The sequence below is a fragment of the Schistocerca serialis genome, chromosome 2 (genome assembly GCF_023864345.2).
Source record: "Schistocerca serialis cubense isolate TAMUIC-IGC-003099 chromosome 2, iqSchSeri2.2, whole genome shotgun sequence".
In the NCBI taxonomy this organism is placed as follows: Eukaryota; Metazoa; Arthropoda; class Insecta; order Orthoptera; family Acrididae; genus Schistocerca; species Schistocerca serialis.
Window position 1 is genome coordinate 375,542,002 of NC_064639.1, and position 17,861 is coordinate 375,559,862.

General features: G+C 36.5%; 1 protein-coding gene across 1 annotated transcript in view; it reads left to right on the plus strand.

The window, feature by feature from the left end:
* The window catches only part of LOC126456006 (cilia- and flagella-associated protein 20-like), a 31,141-nt gene extending 13,782 nt beyond the window's left edge, over nucleotides 1-17,359 (plus strand). The window contains exons 2-3 of the mRNA XM_050091762.1: nucleotides 2,441-2,632; nucleotides 17,069-17,359. Of these exons, the coding sequence (XP_049947719.1) occupies nucleotides 2,441-2,632; nucleotides 17,069-17,359 (483 nt within the window). The remainder of the gene's footprint in view (nucleotides 1-2,440; nucleotides 2,633-17,068) is intronic.
* Nucleotides 17,360-17,861: the final 502 nt, after the last annotated feature.

The window sequence follows — 17,861 nt, forward strand, 5'->3', positions numbered from 1 at the left end:
TGTTAGGAAGGTGCTCCTGTTAGAAATCAAGCAAATGTCTCGTAAATGTTACCAGAAAATTAGACAGATTTTAGTACATTTAACTCTGTTTTGGAAAATTTTGCTATTTCACAATATATTATCTTGTATTTAGCTTTGCACAGAAGATGCATTGGTCAGTCTATATGAGATTAATGTATATCATCTTCACTAAAAATGAGTTCTCCTACAAAACCTTCAATAAATAAGATTCATTTTAAGATAAGATAAAGTAATGTAAACTGCCAGTGAAAATTAAAATACTGCTTTAATTTCATATGAGTGAATGATTACAAATGATCTTACTACATCCAAAAGGTATGAGCAGAGGTTTGTGTATTTAGTTACATAACGTTTTGTTATTTAAATTTTTGGCCATTATACATTGTAGATCGTTAACAGGCAGTGAACAAGGATAAATCTAAGGCTACCATTGACAATGCAAAATTAATGTATAATCAACTCCTTGAGATCTCAGATTTTGATGATTTTTTTGTACATTTGTAGCAGTACTTGTTGGCATGTAAAATCCTAAGTTAAAATTATTTTGAATCTTTACTTACGAATTACTAATTTCTAAAACTTCCAAAATTAAGTTTATTTCATTACATTTTGAAACCTTAAAAATCACCATATCTCAAAAACTATTTGACTTACAGACCTAAAATTTGTAAAATTGTATTCTGTTTTTTAAGCATTAAGGTATGTGCTCTATCACAATATTCATAACAATGATGAATTTTTCTAAATCGGTTTTTTGAGTTTTGGCTACTCCTAAACTGAATTTTTTGTTTGAGTAAAAAACATTTGTTAGTTGTATTCTGTGTGTTAATTTGTTTGCCAAATTTCAAGATTTTCTTCCAATGGGAACATATTACATTGTTAGTGCATAGACTTACTGCTAAGTTGTAATTCAAACCTGAAATGTCAAATACAAAGTAACACTGTGAAATCATTATTGTTTTTATTTAATGGCAATCAGTTTAGTACTTTATTAGAATTGTAAATTTAAATTTAGATTTGGCTTTTTCATGTTAATAATGAAAATCTTTTAACACTGATCATAAGAACGCCTGGTCAAAAAAGACTCTTGAGTAATCTACTTATTATACTCCTATATTAAAAATAGATAAATATTATCAGTATTATGAACAGTGAGGATGCTGATATGTGTTAATTGATTGCCTTACAATGACAAACTTCTTACTATGCTTCAACAAGTGAAACGTTATGGTGATTCAATAACAATCTTATTAGAGTCTAAGATCATATATTTCAGTTCTCTTTTAAATGACATAACCTAATTTTGCTGAGCAATAATGACAGAATATTGATGTATCAACATACTCTTTTCAAATGTAACCTGTGAAGCTTGCATATCTTCATTTTGATGGTGTACATGTCCTTCCAGTGGCTGTTGTGGGATTTAATTTATAAAATATAAAGAGTCAGTCTCACTGGTCTTCTGTGGCATGAAAAAGAAAGACCTGGTCCATGAGGATGCATAAATAAGAGGTTATTTCTCCTTTCCAATCTTTTGATAACACAGAAGCCATTTATCATGTGTTGTCATAATGACAAGTAACAGGTCCCGTAATCTATTTCAAACAATGTCATCTATATCTGGGTTCACTTGAATTGTATGAACATCAAAAGGTCTAACACCAGAAAATCTTTTGCCTTACCTATGGCTATACTCATAGGAATAAAAATATGATACTTCCACATTCTTGTAAATGCTGTGGCTTTATAAAATTTTTTCCCGAGTTCCTTTTTATGCTGAATGCTCATCATTTGTCACACAGAAAACGTGTCTGAGGGCATATATGCATTACCTTACTCAAACAACTGGAAGGAAGTTAAAAGTTAATATTTGATCTCATTATATATCAACAACTGATTAATATGAACATTAAGAAAACCACCTCGATATTTATTTTAGGTTCATTTATTAAGCCACATTCTATATGAAACTCCTCAAGCGACAAAGAGGCAAAAATATGCCAGTGTCATCATTCAAAAATATTAATTGAAAGGAACATTTTGGAATACAACAACTAGAGTACATGTCATATTACAAAATGTGCCTTTCAAGGTTTTACAGGGTCATTATGCATTTTAAATCATACACTGCCACTTTATCACCTGAGCACATGTATTTAATGAATTATATATGCATTCAGCAACCTGCTCATCTTCCCCTCACCAGTGCTTTGCCAGTTTTAACACAACACTTCATCACTACTGAAAAGGAATACTGGCAAAAGAAATGAATATTTCTGTTTTGTTATATGAGTGTGATGGTAATGTGTGTATTTCTGTTGTTCTGTTAATATTATCTCGCATGGATTGACCCACTAAAGGAAGTGTAAATGTCTTCTACTAACGACTCTTATCTTAATGATGACGTTTTGTATTTCAGGTTAGGAATGGACACATACGGAGAGTGTTAGATGAAGACACAAAATCTTTGGTGTTACACATTGAAGGGAGGAATGTGGCGACAACATACATAACATGCCCTGAAGATAAATCAGAGTCCTTGGCTATTGGTTTACCTTTCCTTGTACTTGTTCTTAAAAACCTTAAGAAGTATTTTTCTATTGAAATAATGGTAAGCAACATGACAGTCTGTGGTCTTGAGTGTAATTTCAGGTTGGCAATGATTCAGAGGATGCATGGTCTAACATTACAAGTACTCTTCCTCTAGTTCATCAGTTAAAATAAATTAATTTGATGTGAAGAAAAGATCTCTAAGTTAGTTCAATTCATGTTTAGCACTTCAAGTTGGTAACTGAGACAAATAACTAAAGCAAAAAATATTTACGTTATGAAGACTTGAATAAAGAAGCAACAATAAAACATTTTGAAACATAGATAAACTTTTAAAAACTAACCTAAATTAATTAGTTAACAAAATAACAAAATTATTAAAGAAAAATAAAAAAGAAGAAACAGAATACGGCATCTATATAAGCACAACAAATTCTATATTGTGTGTAAAAAGGATATATGGAGCTAGTGTCTCAATAAATATATTATATTATGGTTGCATTATTTAATTGTTATTTACAGTTATTAATAAAGAAAGAAAAATATTTAGTTGCATATACTTATGTGCAACTACATATATCATATTAAGTAATACATATGTTAATATATGTATTTAAATAATTTATAATTATAGTATTATAATTAATATAATTAATTATTTTAATTGTTATTCAGGTAAATAAAAGAATTATATTTATTACAACTCATATGTTATATAAAATATTTAATTACATTACTAAAAGTATTTTATTATATAATTGTTTCATTTCTCTAAAAAATATGTATGCAGTTTTTGATATATTTATAATTGGAAACCATCTATTAATTAATTGATTGTTATCAATTATAACTATTAATTAATTAAATAAAACTTTTAATGAAACATTTAATTGATTTATTTTTATTAAAAATATAAAAATGGAAAAATTTTACTTTTCAAATAAAAATATTAACTACCTTAAAAGAAAAATACAAGTAAGCAACAAAATTTTTAATTTATTAATTGAATAACCAAAAATAATGGCATGTTTATATGAAGATTTATGTTGATAAGATAAAGATATTAATAATATTACCATCATTAAATATTACAAAAGATAAGATTAACTTACCTCCTTTAGTATCAAAAACTAATGTGTATCACATACCTTAATGTAATATCATAAAATGGCAAGGGACCTAAGCTATTAGGCTCATACCCCATTTATAGAGGTAATAATTCTCATATTTTTAATGACCAGCAACTCTACAAAACCCCCCTCTATGAACACTAAAGTTAGGAATGAACATGTCAGTTTCATCAGATTCCTGATATGCAGTTTCAGCAGGACTGGAGATCAGCTAACTCTCATTAATGCCTCTTTTAACAAATAAAAAAACATGAAAATAAGTGAATAATTAATTAAATTGAGTTTTGTCCAAGCAGTAGCATCAACAGTATTATTACCAGGATGAAAAATGCTTCTATAATACAAAAAAGGCGAATATGTTCTGGGCAGAGTTGAGGATGTAAAAGAAGGGAACTAGATTTTCGGCTTATCTTGCAGCTTCAAAGACATTTAAATCAAAATATCTTGACATATTCCCGCTTGTTAACTTGTTAGTATTAGTACACATCACGTTATATAATGTATTTTGTCAGGTAAAGTAACATGATATGTGATGTCATGTTGCATAATGACACATAGCATCATGTTATATGACATGGCATCTGTCATGTCATACATTATAACTTAATGTTTCATTGTAATTTATGATGCACACATCCCATTCCCAGATACTTCATATTGTAGTTGCATGCCACTCTCTGGAAGCACATAGGTTTGTGTATGTCACCACCCTCTTGCATACCTTTTTTTATTCATTTTCAATGATAAATAGGTATTTGTACGGACTATCACCCTTTCAATCACACCTCATTCTGACATTTTATTGATATCTTGTTGAACTGCTTCTTTCTTAGTTGATGGAACTGGATATGGTTGTCAAAAAAAGCTTCATACAGTATTACTTCCATAGCGTATATGAAGTTCTTTTCGACCTCTTCCCTGTTCTTACTCAATATGTCACACAATTTAGATTTTTGTACTTCTATAAGATCATGTGTTCGTTTATTATTGCCTTTAATTAGTCATCCTCTTGATTAAAAGTAATCAGATTTTGCAGATGATAACTTTCAGAAGTGCTATCCATGCCAGCACTGCTAAAATTAATTTCAATTTTTAAATATTTGTAGTGTGGTTAATTGTTACACTCTAGTTCTTCAAATGCTAATTTTAAACCCCTTGGTACCGTGACAGTATTAATAGTTCTGCTTTACAATCAATGGCTACTTTCTGTTTAACGAGCCAATTAAAACTTGTAACAAATTCAGCTCTAAATTTCAGAATCACTAAAAACTGATGTCAATATTAAGAAAAAGATACTCATCATTGCTACTCATCACAAAGCAGAGATCCTGAGTCGCAGATAGGAACAAAAAAAAGACTATCAAACAAAGCCATCATCAGAATAGACGATAGACACACATATACACACTCACACAAATGTAATCAGACACACACAGCTGCAGACTATCTGGCTTTGGCAGCTAGATACTCTGATCAGGTGTGTGCAAACCGTGTAGGCGTGTGTGTGGGGGGTGGGGTGGGGGGGTGTGCTTCTTGTCTGTTCTGATGAAGGTCTGTTTGGCCAAAAGCTTTATTTGGCACTCTTTTCGTTGTGCCTGTTTTCGACTAAGTATCTCTACGCTATGATGAGTAGCAACTCAGCGAATGCTGACATTGTAACGAGTTTTGGTTTACTTTTTATATATTAAAAAAAAAGACTGAGAAAACCACGAACTTGTATCCCATAACACATGACTTTTACAATTCCACATTTCTGTTGTGTGAGCATCTTTTATAGTATATATGTTTTGATATTTTCTAGAGCCATCCACCATAAATCTTGTTTGATCTTTAAGTCATTCCAGGAATTATTCATCATCAATATGTTTTCTCTGAAGACTTTTTTGGTTTTATTTCACAATATCTTCTGCTGCATTTATTTAGTGACGTATATAAGACCTTATCCAGTGGCTTTGTACTCTCTGGATCAGTTATTACTGCAGGTTTTTGAACTGACAGCAACACAGCTGGCTTTATACTATTACTTCTTATAATATCGACCCCTTCACGACCATTTTTGTCATAGTTGGCTCTGATGATGACGATTTTTTACTTTGTATGATGTCTTTCCTCCCACCCTTGTTCTTTTAAATTTACTTCATTAACAAGGAAAGCTGACAACAACACCATGAATTCACATATTTTTTGCGATATTCCTTAACAACAATTTATTTTCATTAGCTGTCCACATACTTTTCTCAGCACCCTCTGTCTCAATAAGCTCAACATTTCCATCATTAACAGCTTGAGTTCTTTGTACAATGCTCTCTTTTGCTCTTCCCCCATCTTCCTTCATATTGTGTATCATTATGTTATGAACAACCTTCCTTTTCTTTTCAAATCTCATTAATCCCTTCATCACTTCCCTCTGCATGCCCTTTTATTAGCAGAGCTTGAAATCTCTCTAGATTGCTTCTAATCGATTATGCATTCCTCACAATTATTCATTTTTACTGGTATCATTTATTCTGACATCAGATGAACTGCTGTTACAGCATGTCATTTCTTTGACTACTTGCATATGTTCATTCATGACTGACATTACATCTGGTTTCTGTGAAGCTAGTTCATTGCTTACTCCAATGACGTCAACCCTCTGCCAAGGTATCATAGCTACTTTTTTCTCAGACACAGCTGACTGGTCTGCTCCACTCATACATACGCATTCATTGCGGTAGCATACTCATGGTCACTTGCCAGTACCAGCTTATTATTATGCATATCCAACACAAAGCCTCTCATTTCGCTTTTTTCTGATTTTTGCTACACTAACTTCTGCTTCTGTAATATCCTTGTTTCTTATTGCTGAGCCAGCCCACTCTACATGCGAAATTGCTTTCCATGTAACGCTTATTGTCATGAAATGGCCCAAATCTTCTCCTATGTCTCTCAAAATTGTCTCTAACATCTCCACATTATTATTCTGACGAAAATTACGATTTTCACACCAATTATCTTTGTCCTTCCCACGTTCAGGAAATGCAGAAAACCTTTTGTGGTTACTACTTATGTAGCTCTTGTATCTTTTGGGAGTTTTTACCGAAGATTCCAGACAGTTACGGACTCTGAAGCCTATTTCTAAGGTGCAACAATTTTCGGCCCCTGTTTTAACAAAACTCTCTCATAGTGTTTCTTCCCCAGTTATTATGCATCCTGGTCATAATAAACTCCGGCAGCAAACAATCCTGTGTTTGTTCAGACCACTACTCTTTAAAAAATTATTGAAAGTCGTCTGGTCTGTACGTAAAATCAGACACCAATGTTTCAAATCTCCTGCAAGTGCTGTTATTACAGTGTTAATCATTTCTTCATCAGTCAGATTGCCAGGTAGTATTCTTTTGCTGTTCTTTATAAAGTCTACATGGGCCACCTTTCTTCACAAACATCTACATGTTTATGCAGTATGCCTTCATTACTTGAAACAATCTTCCTCAAATTTGAAACTTCAGTTCCTTTTTCCCCTAATATTTCTGCTTTAAGGCAAGCACCTTTTATCTTTATTTGAATCACAAGTTCAACACTTCTGGATTTTCTCCAGTTGGTGTCATTTATCTGAACCTACGTATTTGCAACATTTGAGTTCAGATTCTCCATTTCTACTTTAATACTTTTAATTTCTTTATTCAGCACTCATATATTTTTGGCTATGAGTCCACTTTTCTGAAATTAATGTCTGTCTTATTGCACTGGGCATCAGTTTTACTATTTTGCTACTTTGATATCCAGTTTCAATGCTCTGTTCATCAATTTTACTACTCTGGGCCTTGATTTTGTCACTTATAAGCAAATATTGACTTATTCATATACAAAATGAATTTCCTCTATGAGTTCATGATCATTGTGAATATTTTCTGAATAAAACCACAGAGATCGCTTATTAAAAATTCTTTATTTATTACAACTTTTTGGCTACTGCTATCATCAGACATCTGCAATTAAGATGGAAGGAAAATAAAAAGAGAGGTCTTTCTTGCACAGCAACAACCTAACACAATTAATAAACTGAAAGGTTAAAAAATTTTTTTAAGGATACTCTCACCAAGAATCCTCAAATGTATCAGTCCCTAGAGTTTGTATGTGGTTGTGAAAATAACGTTGCGTACTGTGTAAATAGAGTCACAATGTATATCATCCCTTTAATGTATTACTATAACAAGAAGTTAGTGAGACTATTTTATGGGCTTTATTACAGTGATTGTGTAACTAAAGGATTTTAAGCACTTGGACCATTGGTTTCATCTCCAAAACACAACATTATTTTACACAGGAGAATGTATATTCCATGGCATCGTTTGAGCAAGGATTTGTTTAGCATTTGTAGTTATCTATAAGCAGGCTAAATTATGGTCTCCAGTCCACATAGGATGTATAATTTTGAAATAAGTGTTAACAATTTTAAACTACAGGAATTCATTAGATAAAATGGAACCTTCTAGCATTTATCTCGGTGGTGGACAACTTCGATAAATTTATCAGCATTAACAGCATCTATGTAGTCTCTAAAATGGCATATTAATAGATTATCAAACCAATCCCTCACAATAACGTATGCTAACTAAACTATCTAGCTTTGAAGGAATATGTCTCTTGTGTTATCTATTCAAGCAATGAGCAAACCTACTTCTGTAAGTTGGAGGTCCTTTCAATGTAATGATACCTGGCAACACTTGTTTGGAACACTCTTGAGGCAGAAATGCATTACACCATATTCAACCTCTGTATCAATTACTTATTGAAGAGTGGCTTCAAAACAGAATGGAATAAGATACATTCAATCTTTCTTAAACCAGTAACTTTACTCATATTTTTAGGTCTTATTATAATTAAGAAAATCAAACAGTGCTTTTACAGTTAGTTTCAACATTATTCACACTCAAGCACCAGTTGGGATTACAAAATGAATACTACCACAAGTTATGTGCTAAGGTTGTAACTGTCTTAAAACACAGAGAACTAATTGACAATAAGTATTATATCACAGCAAAGAAGATATTGAGTCATGCACTTTGACAAATCTAATGAAACTGTCCATTCCCTGGAGGCAACGATGCCTTGAACTATGGTGATGATAACGTTGACTAGTATTTCACAAATAGTCCAGCATATAGATTGCTCTAATATAATTCTTCTTTCTATATGCGAACACGATAAAGCACTGAACAAATATTTCAGAGAGCAGTATTCTGCTTTTGCGTCAATCTGAGGTATAGTGACAGTAAAACTCAAGATAATTAGGCTCGTTTCCACTCAAGGTGCTGGTAGTCTAAAGTATAGTAACTGACAGATTGGTCTTTTCTGTCTTGGAAAGCTCAGTACACACTGCTACGTCCTTTATTTTTATGCGCTCACTAACCTCCTACATACAAAGGGATTTCGCTCCAGCCTTTCCTTCCTTAAAAATACATTTCCCCATATCGATTCCAATGCATGAATCAGCAATAAGACCAACATTTTTTTTCATACATAAACAACCACTAAAAATATTAATGATTGCTCTAAATAGTGAAAACTGTATACACCTTAATGAACAGATAATAATAACAATAATAATAATAGTAATATGAGAATAGTTATAATAATGGCACTAAGTATGGTGTTACTTAGTGTAGGTCACACTGCTGCATTTAATCAGTAGGTCACACTGCCCCATTTCCGTCAACAGACGTCTATATGCTGTGTGTGAACACTCTTGATGGACTGATCCATAGCCTCAATTAATCAGTGTCGTGACCTTCAAATTATTGTTTTGAGCAACCAATGCTGTAATTTCATATCGAGCGAAATATTTCCATAGGTTGTAATGTTGGTCATATAACTACACCAGAAAAAAGCAACACTGTATGTATTTGTGCATGAAGAGTAAAATAACACAGATAATTTACAAGCAGGTAGATAGACACATTGGGCCTAGGCAGAGATAGACATGAGAGAACAGAGTGGTAAAAGATAAACAGGAGTTTATGGATGTAGTATAATACCAGAAATGATGAGGAAAAGAGTTTGGCGACTGACAAATAGAGAAAGACAGAATCGTAACAAGAGGAGAAGATGTGTTTCACAGAGAGAAATTGTCATAGGTACTGATTTTTGACATAGAAATTGTAAGGAAAACAAACAAAAATGAATGATAATTAACTGAAACCCTCAGCTGCTGACAGGTGTTGTTGATATACCTCGATAGGGACAGCTGAAAATGTGTGCCCCAACTGGGACTCGAACCCAGGATCTCCTGCTTACATGGAAGACGCTCTGTCTATTTGAGCCACTGAGGACACAGAAAAATAGTGCGACTGCAGGGACTTATCCCTTGCACGCTTCCCATTAGACAGGCATTCCCAACTGCCCACAATCTACATACATAATGTACCTATTAGATATTTGCCCATCCACTCATTACTTGCGCACACTAAGTTGACAATTCACGTAAGAGTTCGAGCAACCTGTGTGCATTCGCACAGACGAAGGTTAATGGCTGGATAGCCTTTAACTATATATGAAGATAGTAACTGCTCTCGAAAGAACAGATACCATTGATGACTGTGCAGCTTCTCTAGAATAAATGATAATTAATTGAAACCCTCAGCTGCCGACAAGTGTTGTTGATATACCTCGATGGGGACAGCTGAAAATGTGTGCCCTGACTGGGACTCGAACCTGGGATCTCCTGCTTACATGACAGACGCTCTATCCATCTGAGCCACAGAGGACACACATGAATAGTGCGACTGCAGGGACTTATCCCTTGCACTGTTCACGTGAGACCTACATTCCCAACTGTCCATAATCTACATACATAATGTACCTGACAGATATTTGCTCATTCACTCATTACTCGTGCACACTAAGGTGACGATTCCCATAAGAGTGCCTTCTATTGTAGAACAGGTAACAGATTACCTAAAACATTTTGTGTCATGCCACACCACTGTTTGGAGACTAATAGTAGCAGCCAGAATAGGGAATTACCATCCCATGAGTAGACTGACAACACAAAAACTGTTGAGGTGCGTTGTGAGTGGGAAGCATGGGCTGCTGATGAATGGCCTTGCATTGTGCTCAGCAATTAATCACAGTTCTGCACCACTCCAGGTGACCATCTTTGGCGACCATGGCAGTGACCAAGGGAGAGGTCATATTCTTACACTGGTTTCGAGAAGCACGACGGTATTTCTCCTGCCATCATGGAGAAGAACATAACTGTTAGTGATTGAGGGAATTCTGACAACACAACGGTATGCCACATAGATCTTGCATTCTCATTTGTTACCTCTCGTGTGACAATACCGTGGTGCCAGTTTTCAACAGGATAATCATTGTCCACACATGGCTTGTGTCTCTATGAACTGTCTGCATAATGTTATGACACCCTTCCCAACGGAAAGAGTGCATGCGTCCAGGCCAGAAGGGGAGGTAACGTCTTACTGATAAGTGCGCTCTTAATGCCAAGTTCATTATGAATTTGACTCTAATTTGTAATCAATGAAATAACATCACATACCCCGTGAATCAGTGAAGTTTCATTTCGTTTTCTCCTTGTCTACTTGGTGCTTCATTTTTTTTATCAGGCTGTGTACATTAAACCATTACACCTCTTCAGTGTAGTGATACTTCAGTGACAACCGTCAAATTCTTTGTCTCTGTGTTCTCTGTAGCTGGGACTTGCATGAACAATTGTGTCTGTTGTATGAACTGCTACTTGTAGTGACATCCACAATACTTTTGTTCTGCCAGTGTATACTAAATGTAATATTATTTCCCTGGCAAGATTTATCTAAATGAACAATATGTTAGTTCAGAGAAATAAAAATTCTGATGCTGCTCAAGTATTTCAGTCGTCAGGCGACTATATTCTGCGGCCCTATCAAAATTGCAAGAACACCTCTTCCATCCGATTCCCATTATATGCAGTAATCTCCTTAATGTGACAACAGATTAAGAAAATTAGATTCCTCTCCTGCTTGCTGTGAGGAGCTTTGGCACAAGAGATTTTCTTCTCCACTTAATAGAAATATCTTATAGTCTCTGTTATCATATACTTTTTTAATTCTTTATGTTTTTACTAGGAGTATAAAAAGACATTTCACCACCACAGATTGTATTCTTTAGTATTTGTCTTTCCTCGTTAGAAAAGTCTGTCGCTTCTGGCACGGCAGGAGAATGCTGCTCATGGGGACTCACTTTTGTTCCTGATGCTCTTGTTAAAAATAGATAAAACTGCAATCGACACAATGTTGCTTTGTGTATAACACCACATGTTATCTTCTTACAGCTGTCCAATATTTATTTCAGATGGCCAATACCATTTACCTTTGGCAGCAATGGGGAAGAAGGAACAGAGAGAAAGGTATATTTCTCCCTAATCCGGCACACCCCTGGCAAGCACTTTACTGAGTTTTCTGCTGTAGTTCTAACAATCAGCAGCAGTGGTCCCCACTCAGGCCTCCACAGTGCCCCAGTGCACAAAAGCGATCCTGTAAAGGATACCACTATTAGGCATGTTCTGCAACAGTAATCTATACAGGCACAATGAATATGAGGGTGAGTCAAATGAAAGTCTTAAATATTTTTTAAATATTGTTTATTGTGCAGAAGCGGTACTAAGCTGTATCACTTTTCAACATAATCTCCCCCACGCTCAATGCAAGTCCTCCAGCGCTTACAAAGTGCATAAATTCCTTTAGAAAAAAATTCTTTTGGTAGTCTGCACCACCACTCATGCACCGCATGGTGAACCTCTTCATCAGAACGGAACTTCTTTCCTCCCACTGCGTCTTTGAGTGGTCCAATCATATGGACATCACTTGGGGCAAGGTCTGGTGAGTATGGTGGATGAGGAAGACACTCAAAATGCAGGTCTGTGATTGTTGCAACTGTTGTACGGGCAGTGTGGGACCTTGCATTGTCATGTTGCAAAAGGACACCTGCTGATGGCAATCCACGTCGCTTTGATTTGATTGCAGGCCGCAAATGATTTTTTAGGAGATCTGTGTGTGATGCACTGGTCACAGTGGTCGCTCTAGGCATGTAATGCTCCAAAATGACGCCTTTTTCGTCCCAAAAGAGAGTCAGCATAACCTTCCCTGCTGATGGTTCTGTTCAAAACTTCTTTGGCTTTTGTGATGAGGAATGGCGCCATTCCTCGGTCGCTCTCTTCGTTTCCGGTTGGTGGAAGTGAACCCAGGTTTCGTCCCCAGTAACGATTCTTGCAAAGAAGCAATCACCTTCTCGTTCAAAGCGCCGAAGAAGTTCTTCGCAAGCATCAACACGTCGTTCTCTCATTTCAGGAGTCAGTTACCGTGGCACCCATCTTGTAGACACTTTGTGAAACTGCAGCACATCATGCACTATGTGGTGTGCTGATCCATGAGTAATCTGTAAACATGCTGCAACGTCATTCAGTGTCACTCAGCGGTTTTCCTTCACTATGGCTTCAACTGCTGCAATGTTCTGTGGAGTCACAAGTCGTTGTGCCTGACCTGGATGAGGAGCATCTTCCACTGAAGTCACACCTTTGCGAACTTCCTACTCCATTCGTAGACTTGCTGTTGTGACAAACATGTATCGCCGTACTGAACCTTCATTCGTCGATGAATTTCAATAGGTTTCACACCTTCACTATGCAAAAACCGAAAAACAGAACGCTGTTCTTCCATGGTGCAAGCCCGAAGTTGGCGGCCATCTTTATACTGAAACTGCGACGGTGTGTGTGCATCTGCACTATGCTGCCACCTATACACCACGCTTACCAACTTACAGGATAACGGCGCTAATTTTCGGTTTGTTATTACAAATTTAAGGTTTTCATTTGACTCACCCTCGTAAAAATTCGTGGGCTTATGCACGCGATCTGTTGTAGAAGTACATGCGATGTTGTTATGTTCGACATATTAATGTATGTACTGTACTTGAAACGTACACCTACAAAGCTAGTGTCCAGTTAAGATATTCTGACATACGGCGCCCCAGAAGCATTTGATACTTTAAGAGAGACGAGAACGAATAAAATTTTGAGACCACTGGTCTCCAGTTTTCAGTACTATACTGCACCGTGTTGTATTACATTATTGTAGTGGAGAGGGAACTTACGATACAGTTTCCATTTCACATCAAGTAGGAATATGTTTCGAGTATCTTTCAAGTGAACAGAGAGAAACGAAGGGTTTCCTGCATATGGCAACAGTTATTCTGCACAGTTGAAATGCTCATGCAAAGATAATACAGATTCTTCAACGATCTCTGATATTTTGTAGCGGCGTCGTTGAGAAAAACAGCTGATAAAGTTTGAGAATTTCAGGACTAATTAACCAATAATGAGACACTAAAATTACTTGGGATTTTTTCGCGTTTAGTTTTACACCGAAGAGCCAAAGAAACTGGTACACCTGCCTAATATTGTGCAGAGCCCCCGTGAGCACGCAGAAGTGCCGCAACACGACGTGGCATAGATTCGACCAATGTCTGAAGTAGTGCTAGAGGAAATTGATGCCATGAATCCTGCACGGCTGTCCATAAATCCGTAAGAGTATGAGGAGATAGAAATCTCTTCTGAACAGCACGTTGCAAGGCATCCCAAATACACTCAATAATGATCATGTCTGGAGAGTTTGATGGCCTGCGGAAGTGTTTAAATTTAGAAGAGTGTTCCATGGAGCCACTCTGTAGCAATTCTGGACTTGTGTGGTCTCGCATTGTCCTGCTGGAATTGTCCAAGTCCGTCTGAATGCACAATGGACATGAATGGGTGCAGGTGATCAGGCAGGATGCTTATGTACGTGTCATCTGTCAGAGTCGTATATAGATGTATCACGGGTTTCATATCACTCCAACTGTACACACCTCACAGCATTACAGAGCCTCCACCGGCTTGATCAGTCCCCTGCTGACACGCTAGGTCCATGTATTCATGAGATTGTCTCCATTCACGTACACGTCCATCTGCTCGATACAATTTGAAACGAGACTCGTCCGACTAGGCTACATGTTTCTAGTCAACAACAGTCCAAAGTTGGTATTGACGGGCCCAGGCGAGGCGTAAAGCTTTGTGTCGTGCAGTCATCAAGGGTACAGGAGTGGGCCTTCAGCTCCAAAAGCCCTTATTGATGATGTTTCGTTGAATGGTTTGCTCACTGACACGACACAAAATTGAAATCTGCACCAATTTGCGAAAGGGTTGCACTTCTCTCACATTGAACGATTGTCTTCAGTCGTAGTTGGTCCCGTTCTTGCAGGCTCTCTTCCGGCCGCAGCGATGTCGGGGATTTGATGTTTTATCGGATTCATGATATTCACGGAAAGAGATAGATGTGCTGTTATACAAAAAGAAACGTCACCGTCGATTGCTAATCATTATTGTTATTTCTTTCCTTTCTCAGACGTTATGTCTGGTTAAAAATGGAAAGTGACGCAGACGTTGATTAAGCGTGACTTCCTTTTAACTGTACAGTATATGTTACATTGCATTTAGGAACTTTCGGGTAATTGAACACGTATCAATAATTACAGATATCTGTAGTTGTATATATACATTTTGATGTAGCTGTATTGCGTTGATGTACTGGTGGATATTGTGTGCTATGAATCCTGTAGTTGACAGTACAATTGGTATAATGTCAACTTTATCCTGATGTCACATGTCCTTGACTGCCTCAGTCAGTTGGATGTATTTTTCAATTTTTTCTTTTGTTTTCTTCTGTATATTTGTTGTATCAAAAGCAAAACGAGGATAATGGAATGTAGTCGGATTAAGTCGGGTGATGCTGAGAGAATTAGATTGGGAAATGAGACACTTAAATTAGTAAAGAAGTTTTGCTATTTGGGGAGCAAAATAACTGATGATGGTCGAAGTAGAGAGGATATAAAATGTAGACTGACAATGGCAAGGAAAGCGTTTCTGAAGAAGAGAAATTTGTTAACATCGAGTATAGATTTAAGTGTCAGGAAGTCCTTTCTGAAAGTATTTGTATGGAGTGTAGCCATGTATGGAAGTGAAACATGGACGGTAAATAGTTTGGTCAAGAAGAGAATAGAAGCTTTCGAAATGTGATGCTACAGAAGAATGCTGAAGATTAGATGGGCAGATCACATAACTAATGAGGAAGTATTGAATAGGATTGGGGAGCAGAGAAGTTTGTGGCATAACTTGACTGGAAGAAGGGATCGGTTGGTAGGACATGTTCTGAGGCATCAAGGGATCACCAATTTAGTATTGGAGGGCAGCGTGGAGGGTAAAAATCGTAGAGGGAGACCAAGAGATGAATACACTAAGCAGATTCAGAAGGATGTCGGTTGCAGTAGGTACTGGGAGATGAAGAAGCTTGCACAGGATAGAGTAGCATGGAGAGCTGCATCAAACCAGTCTCAGGACTGAAGACCACAACAACAACACATTTGTTGTATTGGGTGTGGATATTTCGATTAGTTGTGTTAATTTCTTCTTTTTATTGGTGAGTATGATGTCAGGTTTCTTATGTGGTGTTGTTTTATCTGTTATAATGGTTCTGTTCCATTATAATTTGTATTCATCGTTCTCCAGTACATTTTTGGTGCATACTTGTATGTGAGAACGTGTTGTTTTATTAGTTTATGTTGTATGGCAAGTTGTTGATGTGTTATTTTTGCTACATTGTCATGTCTTCTGGTGTATTCTGTATTTGCTAGTATTATACATCCGCTTGTGATGTGATCTACTTTTTCTATTTGTTGTTTGCAAAGTCTGCATTTATCTGTTATGGCATTGGGATCTTTAACAATATTCTTGCTGTAATATCTGGTGTTTATTGTTTGATCCTGTATTGCAATCATGAATACTTCCGTCTCACTGTATATATTGCCTTTTCTTAGCCATGTGTTGCATGTGTCTTGATCGATGTGTGGCTGTGTTAGATGATACGGGTACTTGCCATGTAGTGTTTTCTTTTTCCAATGTACTTTCTTTGTATCTTTTGATGTTATGTGATCTAAAGGGTTGTAGAAGTGGTTATGAAATTGCAATGGTGTAGCCGATGTATTTATATGAGTGATTGCTTTGTTATTGTCATTATTATTGCGAGAGCATCAGGAGCAAATGTGGGCCCCCATGTACATCGTCCTCTTACGTTGCCAGATACGAGAAGAGAGCTTCCAAAGCATATGGTGTGGAACAAAGAGGGCAAGACTGGCAGAGAACAAACTGATGACGTCTCCATTTATTCTGTGACTTCATTTTCAGGAAGTACATTGCTCACTTACCTTCTTGTATCCACGTTACAGTAACTCTCTCTGTGTTTATAAAACACTTATTTCGACTGACAGTCATTGCATCCAGATGGTCACTGACGATTTGTTGGCAGGTGCTTGATGACAGTAATATGCGGCGGCGATTCCGTGTGAGCAACTACCAGTCGGCAACCCGTGTGCAGCCATTTTCGGCCACAATGCCCATGAGCCTCAACCCCAACTGGAACGAGGTCCGCTTCAATCTGGCCGACATCACGAGGCGGGCCTACGGCACCGCCTACGTCGAGACAGTGCGCGTCCAAGTGCACGCCAACTGCCGACTTCGGAGAATCTACTTTTCCGATAGGCTCTATGCAAATGATGAGCTGCCTAAAGATTACAAGTTCTTTCCCCGAGTCAATTAATACTTAATAAAATATAAATGATGCACTTGCAACAAAGGCGTCTACTGGTTCACATTTCTTACATCTCAACTATGCTTGCACCTCACTCAATGTGGCACAGTAGGCACGTATGTAACGAAGCAGGGTTTCCCACTGCTATCCTGTTTTGGTTTTACACTTCTTCAGTAACTTAATTAAGCAATTAACTTTTATTTTTTTTCATTTTCACTACTCAGATTCCGACTACAGATTCTGTGGCCTTCAGCCTCATAGAACAGAATTCAGAAATAGTTTAAATAAAATTCCCCTAGTAAAATCTATTATTTCAGTACATTATAATGTCTATTCTGAAAGTAATGAGCTAATTAGTTTTATTGGAAATGCATCCTATTAAAAGTTATGAACAATGACGTACATTGCGCAATACATATTAAGTAAAATTCGAGTGAGCTAATAGAACGCATTCAACTATAAGACTGCATCCAAAAGAAAGCCTAAATTTTACTGATTTCAGCAAAGTGTT